At 34.3% G+C, this 12,534-nt stretch overlaps 1 protein-coding gene across 2 annotated transcripts in view; it reads left to right on the forward strand.

Annotated features, from left to right (window-relative positions):
- Positions 1-12,534, forward strand: part of LOC126890402 (WD repeat, SAM and U-box domain-containing protein 1-like) — a 205,759-nt gene that overhangs the window by 174,867 nt on the left and 18,358 nt on the right. For both annotated transcript variants that reach the window (XM_050659298.1, XM_050659299.1), the window contains exon 10: positions 3,732-4,014. In XM_050659298.1, coding sequence (XP_050515255.1) covers positions 3,732-4,014 — 283 coding nt within the window. The remainder of the gene's footprint in view (positions 1-3,731; positions 4,015-12,534) is intronic.

Genomic DNA, 12,534 nt, shown 5'->3' on the forward strand with positions numbered 1-12,534 from the left:
GTAGAACAATTTTGTGTAGAAGGTTGTTTATGCTAAACCGCTTAGTTTTAGAAATATTGACGAAAAACCTAAAAAAATTACGAATTTGCAGATTTCTCCCCCCTCTCCCCCCCAAACCCGACGCTCAAAATGGTGTGACTTTTTTCTGAACATTATGTGGACCATATAGAACAATTTGGTGTTGGAGGATAACTTTCACTTTGGATGTCTGGGTTTGGGTCTAACTATACCATACTAATATTATATTACACTACAATACAGCAAAGGGTGCATTGGATATAACAGATAAATTGTCAAAAGGCTTCACTGCTCACAGAAAAAGTAAATAGTGCTTTGATAGCAATATTTTTTCATGTGCTGGACATGGGTGGCACTAAAACTTGTTATAAACTTTATTGTAGGAAACAGAAGTTGAACCTTGCAAAATGGACACAAGTCCGGTTTTATTTTTTTCCGTTATATTAAGGGGTGCTTATTATAAGACTAACTTTTTCTGAAAAAAATTCGCCCCGGAACCTCCCTTTCCACCACTTTAAAGGGGTAATTTTTGGTTTTTGCGGAACGTAGCCCTTCCTGTACCTTTTACAAAAAATTTTTTGTATAGAAATATGAAGAGGACTATATTTTCTACGATTTACTTTCCGACAGCATATGTCTATCATTCACCGTTTAGCGGAGGTGGCGCCCCAAAGTTGACAAGTTTTTAAAAAAGATGTTTAAAATTAATATAAATTTTTCCCTACCTGTACAGAAAATTAAGAAGAAATCCTGCGGCAATTATTCACAAATAAGTGACCGATGTTTTGGTATAAATTTTACTTAAGGGTAATTGCCCTATTTTGAATTACAGGGTGTTACATTTTAAAAAACCCCTTTTTATACCATCTGAACCGCTTATGCTAGAGTAAAAAGACTTTCAGCGATTACCCATATACTCGTGCTATTTACAAATTTGTATAATTCACCCCCATTTCTTTCCCGGAACCACCCAAAAAAAGAAGAATTAATAAATAAAGTGATTTTCTTAGAATCCTTCACACACAATGCCCTTTATTAATATGCTTCATATACCATTTTGTGCACGTTATTATTACCCATGCATGGACACCAAAAGCGATTTCTTAGTGCAACCCCTGTAGCCAAAAAAAAAATAAATATAATGGGGGGTTGAAATTTTTTTTGTTCTTTTGCTTTTTGATCCATATGGGCATATGCTTCATCAGTAGTGCTTTTCAAAAATATATATGGTTATTGCAACATCCCTGCGGAAACCACCCCTATCCTTGAAAATATACTGAAGAAACTACCCCTATCCCTTGGCGAGGATGTTTTTACGATTTTCTCATTACATATGCATTATTTTTAAACAAAGCTTATACAAGGTTAAAGACCACTATTTACTCTAAAAATTAGGTCCTATCCATTTTTTTGGTATAAGCAACCGTTACGGCACAGTGGCGCCGTAAACCTCATATATGATTTGGCGGGCTTCAGTTTTTGTTTTTTTTTTTCGTCATCTGTTCGTTTTATTGATAAAGTACTTATGTAAAATAAAACCACACAGTGTAACCTACAAATTATGACCTACGCACATTTTACAATCTTTGCGCCCCAAAGCCACAGTGGTGGCCCAAAATCAATTGTTGCATATTTTCGCCACCTACACGCATTTTATTGCATTAATGCTACCTTAACAGCACAATATTTACCCTTAAGTGGTCGCTAAGCAGTGGCGGATCCAGGGAGGGGTAATGGGGTGATCACCTCCCCCCCTCTCAAACCAAGTGATATTATATTCAAAGATTATAAAAATATTCATTTATTTTTATAGAAATACTTATATTATATTATTATTTTTATAAGAATGGCGTACTTTTTATCCTTTATCGACAGTGGAGGATCCAGCATCGTTAAGAGGGGGGTGCCAATTGGCTAAATTTCTATAAAAATAAAATAATATTTTTATAATCTTTGAATATAATATCACTTGGTTTGAGAGGGGGGAGGTGATCACCCCCATCACCCCTCCCTGGATCCGCCACTGCTTAGCGACCACCTAAGGGTAAATATTGTGCTATTACGGTAGCATTAATGCAATAAAATGCGTGTAGGTGGCGAAAATATGCAAAAATTAATTTTGGGCCACCACTGTGGCTTTGGGGCGCAAAGATTGTAAAATGTGCATAAGTTATAATTTGTAGGTTACACTGTGTTGTTTTATTTTACATAAGTACTTTATCAATAAAACGAACAGATGAAAAAAAAAACAAAAATTGAAGCCCGCCAAAGCATATATGAGGTTTACGGCGCCACTCTGCCGTAACGGTTGCTTATACGAAAAAAATGAATAGGACCTAATTTTTAGAGTAAATAGTGGTATTTAATCTTGCATAAGTTTTGTTTAAAAAGAATGCATAGGTAATGAGAAAATCGTAAAAACATGCTCGCCAAGGGATAGGGGTAGTTTCTGCAATATATTTTCAAGGATAGGGGTGGTTTTCGCAGGGATGTTGCAATAACCATATATATTTTTGAAAAGCACTATTGATGAAACATATGCCCATATGGATCAAAAACCAAAAAACAAAAAAAATTTCAACCCCCCATTTTATTTATTTTTTTTTTGGCTACAGGGGTTGCACTAGGAAATCGCTTTTGGTGTCCATGCATGGGTAATAACAACGTACACAAAATGATATATGAAGCATATTAATAAAGGGCATTGTGTGTGAAGGATTCCAATAAAATCACTTTATTTATTAATTCTTCTTTTTTTTTTGGGGTGGTTCCGGGGAAAAAATGGGGGTGCATTATACAAATTTGTAAATAGCACCAGTACATGGGTAATCGCTAAAAGTCTTTTTACTCTAGTGTAAACAGTTCAGATGGTATAAAAAGGGGTTTTTAAAAATGTAACACCCTGTAATTAAAAAAAGGCCAATTACCCTTGAGTAAAGCCGATACCAAAATATCAATCAATTATTTGTGAATAATTGCCGCAGAATTTCTTCTTAATTTCCGTTACAGTTAGGGAAAAATATATATATTTTTTAAAAACATCTTTTTTAAAAACTTGTCAACTTTGGGGCGCCATCCCCGCTAAACGGTGGATGATAGACAGATGCTGTCGGGAAATAAATCGTAGAAAATATAGTCCTCTTCATATTTTTATAAAAGAAATTTTTCGTAAAAGGTACAGGAAGGGCTACGTTCCGCAAAAACCACAAGTTACCCCCTTTAAAGGGGTGAAAAGAGGAGTTCCGGGGCGAAATTTTTTCAGAAAAAGTTTGTCTTATAATAAGCACCCCTTGATATTCTAGAAAAGAAATAAAACCGGACTTGTGTCCATTTTGCAAGGTTCAACCTTTGTTTCCTACACTACTTTGGATGTTGAAAAATCCATATTGGAAAATTAATGGTTAATAATAATTACATAATTAATAATATAATTATAGGCTAGGATAATATTGTTTTTATTGGAGTTCGGTCAACAATTAAATAGGAAAAATATAATTTGAAGGTACCAAAATGGCAAGTAGTACAACAAAATATTTCACACAAATAACCCTTAAACTCTTTCTCATTGAATCTTCTTCTTCTTCTTCTTCTTCTTCTTCTTCTTTTTCTTCTTCTTCTTCTTCTTCTTCTCCTGTTGTATAGATATGACGCTGTATTTTACTTCAATCTACTTCATGTTAATATTTAATTTTAATACACTTTTAAATTTACAGGCAATTTGAAGGTCATTTAGACACAATCTCTGGTGCCTGCGTTTCTCCAGATGGTAAAATTTCTGTTACCGTTTCGGTTAACGCAGACTATAGAGTTTGGTCTTTGGAAAATTTTGCGTGTTTGTACGTAAAAGAAGATGCTCACGATTATGGAATCCAAGATTGTGATATGTCTCATAACTTAGAACCAATTCCTAATTTAACTATCAACGCCCAATCATATTTATTAGTTACCTGTGGTAATGATAGTTTAGTGAAATTATGGAGAATATCGTTGCCAAATGTAAGTATAAATGAATAATTTACTTAACAAATATATTACTTAATACATGTTAAATCACTAACTTCTTAATTGACTTTTTAAAAAAGATTTATTTCACAAATTACACTTATACTTTGTTCTATGATAAATTGAAGTAAATAAAATTATATAATGCAAATATGTTACTAGCGAGAAACTAAAATGACGAGTGATACAATAAAGTTAAAGTTCTAAATTTATAATCTTCCTACAAACTGTGGTGTCGGCATTTCCCACGAAAGGCCAGCTTTGGTCAGAGGTTGACGTCCATGCATGGTCAGCTATCTCTATGGGAACGCTTGCTGGAAGGATGATGAAATAGGAACTGATATTGCGAAACCAAAGAGTCGGTAACCCTTGAGTGGTTCAAGGTGACTATTTTCACATATAACAGCTCCCCTCATTAGTGAAAAGTCGATGCCTCGCTTCGAGTTTTAAAGTTCAATTGGGGTTTCTGATATTTCTTCATTTTCTGGGCTTACATCTGGTCTTCTTTTAAAGGTTAATCCTTTAAGTTTCTCTTTAATTGAACTGCTGCGATGTGGTGAAGGTGGAGGTGAGTCCTGCGGATAGTTCATGGCAAGTCTTGGAAATCTTTTGCGTCTACATTTGCAGAAGATGTATGCAAAAACTACAATGATAATTAATGATAAAGACAATATAGTGAACCAAGGCAAATGTTCTTCAATGAATGGTTGGTACATGATTCGGTCGAGTTCTTCTGAATATTGGTCCAGCTTGTGTTGTGCAATGTTTAAATCGTCTGTATTGATCTTATTGAGTTTTAATGGTTTCAGATTTGGTATGTGGTTTCTTCCTTCGAAATGGTCACAACATCTGTATGAGACATTAACTGGATGACTTCTGTAGGTTATATTTGGATATTAATTTATCGATTTGGTCTCTGGCGTAAACTCTAGTACTTCCAATAAATGCTGTACATTCGGGTAGTAATCTTAGAATTGTGTTTACTTTGATTGTCTGTGTACTGATGTCTTTTCTTGCACACTTAATTGTAATTGGTAATGGATCGGATACTGTTATTAACCATAAATTTCGGTCAATTTCCTGCACATTGTAATCTTGTGCTAAAAACGTTGACATCTGACAAGTTTTTGGTAGAACGCTAACTGGTTTCAATAACTGGGCTTCACAGATAGTATCGCTGTCTATTGGATAGGGAAGAATATCTGTGCACATTTTTTGGTTTGGACTAATTGATTTGCATTCTTCTGTGTTTCGGGGTAATACATACGAAATTGAATCATCATCTCGCGCTATATACTTATGTATTGTAGAAAGTGTATGAAAAAGACCAGTTTGATTATCTAATATTGGTATCGAATATAAGTGGTACAAGGTATAGATTTCGGGGTCGACTAGTGGGATTTCTAGGACGAATACAATTTTTGAATCCAGTTGATATGCTTGAAGCTTTATTATATCAATATACTGGGCTATATTTGAGGTATAGATGGGCAATGGTAATACATTATTTTGTAAAGATTGTGAGATAATCTTCAATGAATCTAGTAAATCATTGGGAGAAATAATTGAACTGTGTAAAATTTGCAATCGAGAAAAAGTGATGACATTCAAAATGTCATTGAGATAATTTTCTAAAAATATGTAGCTTTCCATTAACGATTCACACAAATTTAAGGTTTGTAATTGTGCACGGTAAAATGAGATGTCGTCAGCAATGTCTATAAGAGTAGTTTCGATATCGTGTAGGTCTTTGTTAAAAGTTTGTTCGTCTATTTGTAATTTTTGGATAGTGGTGTTAAAAGATTTTATGACAGAAGTTGTAACAGAGATTTGATTTTTTAAGAGTGATTCAATTTGATTTTCATCTCTAGTGATCCTATTTATACATTGATTGAAATATTCACCGTCTGATGCGTCTAAATTTCCACTGATAGATTTCCATAAGCTTCCAATACCATTTATTAATCCTCGTTTTTGGCGTGGATTATAAGCTCGTGTATCGGCAATTACTTCTCTATATTTTAAATTTACGGAATTTGAAATTTGTCTGATCAAACTGATATGTGTTTGTACCTCGGATTGAAATGCAAGTTTTCTTGGTGTATCGGCATTAGTAAATTTATCTAGCAAGTTTTCTAAAATTTTGTCGTTGTTGGATATAGCAGTTTTTATAGGGAGCAATTCCTTGTAAACAAGTAATGTCCATTTATCGTTAGATATTCGAATGGTACCTTCTTCGTGATAGAAGATTCCGACTGTATTATTTATGGGAGAGAGGTGAAATTGGGAGTAGGCGACTGAAAGTAGTCCATAGAATCTCTAAAGAAGAAATTTATTCAAAGTATGGTTTTAGTCTGTCAAAATTTACTTTAGAAATTTGATTCGTTTGGGGATTTAGGAGAATGGCAGAATTTGTAAATAATTCTTGAATTTGAAAAGGTCCATTAAATAAATTTTCAGATTTTGATTTTATTTGCGATTCTTTTACGTATACCTTGTCACCAATTTTAAAGTCAGGGCGTTGTGATGAAATATTTTCATCAAATCTTACTTTAGCTTTTTCTTTTGCTCTTTCTGTCTTCTCTCTGGCTACTTTATAAAAGTATTCCATACGGTTATTAAGGTCTCTAACATATTTGCTAATTAGGCTTTTTTGATTATATAGGGTTTCTGGTGGTCGTCCTGCAGTGTGTCCAAAGACTAGTTCGTAGGGCGTGAAACCATGTGTCTTGTTTTTCGTATTATTGTAACATATCACTGCATAAGGGAGGATCACGAATGGGTGATCATTGGGATTTTCGGATTTATTTGCTCGGATCATTTCTGATAATGTGGCATGGAATCTTTCTACAGATCCATTGGATTGTGGATGATTTACACTAGAAAATGTTAATTTTATATCATAGAGGTTGCATAGATCTTTAATTATGGCATTTTCGAATTCTCGACCACAGTCACAATGTATTCTTAAAGGTGTTCCGTAATGTTGGAAAAATAGAAGGAGTGTACTTGCTACGGTGACTGCTTTTTTATCGGTTAAAAGGTATGCTTGAGTGAATTTAGTTAGCTCATCTCTAATGGTTAATGCATAGTTTCTAGTGGGATATTCAAATATGTCTATGTTGATCCTTTCAAAGGGCGTTTTCGGAGTTTCCGTTATAACTAATATTGATTTTTTCTGTAAATTTTAACCTTTTGGCAAATTTCACAGGCTTTTATATATTTTTCGACATCTTTTGCTAAATTCTTCCAATTATACTTTTCTTTTATACGTCTAACAGTTTCGTTTATTCCTCTGTGCAAGTTATTTTTGCCACAATGGTAATGTTCTAGGATTTGTGGGGTTTCGTCTTCATTTGCCTGTTTAATTACATTTTGGCAGATTTTTAATTTAAGTTCTTTGTCTGCAAATATGTAGGAAAATATTTCTAAGATGGGAAGTTCGAGATTATTTTCTATGCAATAGGTCTTTGATTCGTCAAATTGTTCCTGGTTCGCATAAAGTATGAGAAATAAGTACGACATTACTCTTTGTGGATCGAAAGGTAATGGGATAATGAAATATTTTCGATCTTTTACGGTTTTACTAGATACGATATTGATCCTTCGGTTACTGTATTCTATATTTTCTTCGAATATGTCATTCTTAATTTTTTCGTGCAGGTCCTCAAGTTTATTCTGCCAGAAAAAGGTAACGATATTCTTGTGAGATTTGTCTCACAGTTCTGCATTTGACGTTTCTATTTTGGAGTAATAGATAATGGATTTTGTTCTATATAATTCAAGAAACTTTTCGAATTCTTCGGACATCTTTTCTGATTAATTATTTATATGGGAAATAAGCCACAATTAAAATGAAAAAAATAATTTTATTAACGTTTCGACGCCCAAATCGGGTGCCGTTGTCAAAATACAAAATATTACATCTTTTCTGTTCCTTCTTCTGTGTTCTCTTTTTCTTCTTCGTCTTCTTGGATCTCTGTTTCATCGTTGTCGGATGCGTGCAGGGCAAGTTTTGATTGAAAGTCTGCACAGTCCTTAAAATTGTTTATTTTTATTCGTGAGAGTGCATCTGCGTTTCTATTGATTTTTACTGAACGGTGCTCTATTTTGTAATTATATTCTTCAAGTTTTAGGCGCCAACGTGCTAGGCGGCTTCCTGGGTCTTTAATTGAAAATAGCCATGTAAAAGGTCGATGATCAGTAATAAGAGTAAACTTGCGACCGAAAAGATATGGTCTGAAATGTTTTACTGCCCATACTATGGCTAGCAATTCTCTTTCTATTGTGGAATATTTGGTTTCTGCACTGCATAATGTTCTTGAGGCACAAGCGATTGGCAGATCTTTTCCTAATGGGCCTTGTGACAAAACGGCTCCAATTGCGAAAGCACTAGCGTCAGTAGTGAGTAAAAAGGGTTCTTCAAAATTTGGATATATGACAATTGGGTCTGTCATTAGAATATTTTTAAGATCGTTGAATGCTTCTTTACATTCTGTATTAAAAACAAAAGGGACATCTTTTTGAAGTAATTTAGTCAGTGGTTTGGAAATTTTGGCAAAATTCGGTATAAATCTACGGTAGTAACCTACTAAGCCTAAAAATGATTTTATTTCTTTAGTTGTCTTGGGTTCTGGGAAACTTTTTATGCATGATACTTTGTCAGGATTTGTTTTTACTCCATGTTCCGTTACGATGTGTCCTAAGTATGCGACTTCTTTTCTTAAGAATTCACATTTATCTGGTTGTATCTTCAGATTTGCCTTCCTTAATCTTTTAAATTCTTCTGTCAGTCGTGATATGTGCTCGTGAATGGTGGCTGAATAGATGATTATATCGTCCATATATACTAAACATCTTTCGTTCTGAATTCCTAGGAGAATGTTATCCATTACTCGTTGAAAGGAGGAAGGAGCATTCCTTAATCCGAAAGGCATACGAACAAATTCGTAATGTCCGTTGTCAACTGAAAATGCTGTTTTTTGGATATCTTTTGGATCAATTTCAATTTGGTGGAATCCGGACGCCAAATCTAATGTTGTAAAGTACTGACATTTACCAAGTTGGTCCAACAATTCTGAAATTTGTGGAAGTGGATAACGGTCTTCTGTTGTAACTTCATTAAGTTTACGATAGTCAATAACGACTCTCCATTTCTGTTTGCCGGATGCGTCAAGTTTTTTGGGTACCACCCACACTGGACTCGACCAGGCACTTACTGAATGCCGAATTAATCCTTGTTCTAGCATTTTTTTTGTTTGTGTCTTGACTTCTTCTTTGTGAACCTGCGGATATCTGTAAGATTTCTTGTATATCGGTTTCGCGTTGTTTGTTTCGAGTGCATGTTTAATTTCGTTCGTGAATGTCAGCTTGTCACCTTCTACGTAAAATATATCTGAAAATTCCGTACAAATGTTTAGAATTTGTTCCTTTTGTTCTGAGTTTAAATGGTCAATTCTCAGTTGTTCTTTAATTATTTGTTCTCTGTCTATAATTGGATGTTCGCAGTAATTTTCGTCGTAGGTGAAAATTGTCTCCAAGTTTTCTATAGGTTCGATAGAAATATTCGAAAATTCGATTACTTTTGGCATTGCATTAGCGTTAATGACGGAAGTTAAAAAGTCTCCATTTTCGTCTACATGGACTAATGCGTGAGGAATTCGAACTTTTTCGATTTCTTGGGATGACAGTATTGCGTCTGTATTAGATAGGTTGCATTTTAATTTAAATATTTGTTCCGTTCGGCTATCAATCGTAATTTGGTTTATTTTTTCTTTTATTCGTTTTTTCTCTGGTCTTGGGATGTGTTTTTGTTGATCATGAGTGTTTTCGTGAAGTAAGCTGTTATTTTGTTGAGCTTTAATATTTGTGTTTGATTTCGGATATGTTTGAACATTATTTGGCGGTACTATTTTTGTAGGAAATGTCGCCGGAGTATTTTCTGTGGGCTTATGTGTGTCTTGTCCAACTTTATGCAGGGTAAGGGTTTTGAAGTTTGTATGAAGTTGTCTGGTTTTAAGGTCTATTACACATTCGTAATGGTCTAGGAAATCTAGGCCTATTATTCCGTCAAAGTCAATGTCTAAGTTAAAAATGAAAACTTTGTGGGGGTTATAATCGGTAAAAGGAATAAGGACAGATTCTGTAATTAAGAGTTTTTCGTCGGTTATGCCTTGAATGGTAACATTTTCTGGGGATCGGTTATGATAGTTCCGTGCAGTATTCTCTTTGAAAACTGTAATTCCTGCACCGGTGTCAATTAGAAGTTTAAAAGTATTCGTAGCGTCATTGATATAATATAAGTTTTTAGAGCTCATTGTGTGAAAGGGGATTACAGGAATTTCTGTTCGGGGAAATTCACATTTGGATCTAAATTGTCCAAATTGAGGGCTTGGATTTGTTGTTGTACGTTCATGATATCGGTTGAAAGATTCGTATGTACTGGAGGATGGTTCTGATTGGGTAGCGAAAGAAAATCCTGATAATTTTTTGTATCAGGTGTATCACTGGTGTAATAAGGGGTATCATTTGTATAATCAGGTGTATCATTGGTATAATCGTAAAAATAGTCAGTTTGGAGATCATTTTCTGTATAATAATCTCCATAAAATTCTACGAGATCATCAGGGTATTCATTAAAGACATGGGCTCTTTGCTGAAAATTTTGAAAATTTGGATTTCTCTGAATAACAGAGGGGCGATTTTGCGGTTGATTTTGAGAAGGGAAAGTCGATCTCTGTGGGTTTAAATTTTGTAGGTTGGAAGAGTATTGGTTTGGATTACCTTGATAGTTTTGTGGTCTATTGTTATACTGGTTGGAAGAGTATTGATTTTGATTATTTTGGTAGTTTTGTGGTCTACCATTATATTGATTTTGGTAAGAAGGAAAACGTGAGGAGCGGCATTCGCTACTTAGATGGCCAATTCGTCCACAAATTGTGCATTTAGAAAAATTAGATGAGGTTCTTCTCATCGGTTGGGAAGGTTTTGAATTATTTTGGTTATCTTTATTTGATTTTTGTGTTTCGAAATACGACAACTGAAGTTCACGTCTGATACGGTTACTGGCTACAATAAGATCAGGAGGGTTACTAGCCCTAATTATTTGTCCTAAGCGGGGTTCTAGTCCAGTTAAAAGAGTATTCAAAGCCATAGAGTCAATTAAAGTGCATTGGGCTTTCTTTTGGTCTTGTGTTAGGTCTGATTTTTGGATTGAAGCGTGCATTTTTGCATTTAGAACTTGTAGTCTGTTGAAAAAGGTTAAGGGTGATTCATTAGATAACTGTCGAAGTCTTTGTAGGTCCTGAATTAAAGAAGTGAGATCTCTACTATCTCCGAAATGAAGGTTGAGTAAATTTTTTATGTCCGTATAAGAACTTGGTTTTCTAGAGTTTATTAATTGAGCTGCTTTACCTCTTAATTTATTTTTAATGTGAATCGTTAATAAGATACGTTGGTCTCCCGAAGCCATTCTAATTGCGCAATCACATGCGTCTAAAAATGTGGGGAGAGAGATTGGGTCTCCTTCGAATTCAGGAATTATGGAAAATATTTCTGAAAGTTTGTAGGGTTCAATTTCAGCTTGGGTTTGTGAACGTGTTTCAGGCATTTTGATAATAATATGTCAGTGGAAGTATAAAAACAGAATATACAAAATACGAAAAGTAAAATATGATAAAATCAGGTAAAATATGGTAAAATAAAGTAAAATATCGGCGAAAATATAATATAAAATCAACGAAATGCGTAAATAAAAATGATAAAATAATAAAAGTATGTAATAAAAAATATTTCGTTATTAGATAATCAACTTGGCTTGACTTACTGTATAGTCAAGATTATAAATTGAAAATAGTATGATGTATGTACGGTATGCTTGCAAATATTAAAATATTAAAACGAGATGATTCAATAACTTACATTAACAGAAACATCGAGGACGTCTTGTTTTCTAACGGGATCTGCTACCAGGGGCTTCACCAGGTGTTCCTTCCGTAGTATCCAGTTGAATGAGGACGGCTCTAGGTTCTTTTTCCGTTGAGGGATAAGGATCCGCCGTTGCTAGTTAGTTTCCTTGTTCTATCAACGTTGACCGGATCCTACTGACTGCGCCAAATGTTAAATCACTAACTTCTTAATTGACTTTTTAAAAAAGATTTATTTCACAAATTACACTTATACTTTGTTCTATGATAAATTGAAGTAAATAAAATTATATAATGCAAATATGTTACTAGCGAGAAACTAAAATGACGAGTGATACAATAAAGTTAAAGTTCTAAATTTATAATCTTCCTACAAACTGTGGTGTCGGCATTTCCCACGAAAGGCCAGCTTTGGTCAGAGGTTGACGTCCATGCATGGTCAGCTATCTCTATGGGAACGCTTGCTGGAAGGATGATGAAATAGGAACTGATATTGCGAAACCAAAGAGTCGGTAACCCTTGAGTGGTTCAAGGTGACTATTTTCACATATAACATACATATTCATAAGGCTTAACAGGCCTTGTAGGC

This window comes from Diabrotica virgifera, chromosome 8, assembly GCF_917563875.1.
Source record: "Diabrotica virgifera virgifera chromosome 8, PGI_DIABVI_V3a".
Lineage (NCBI taxonomy): Eukaryota > Metazoa > Arthropoda > Insecta > Coleoptera > Chrysomelidae > Diabrotica > Diabrotica virgifera.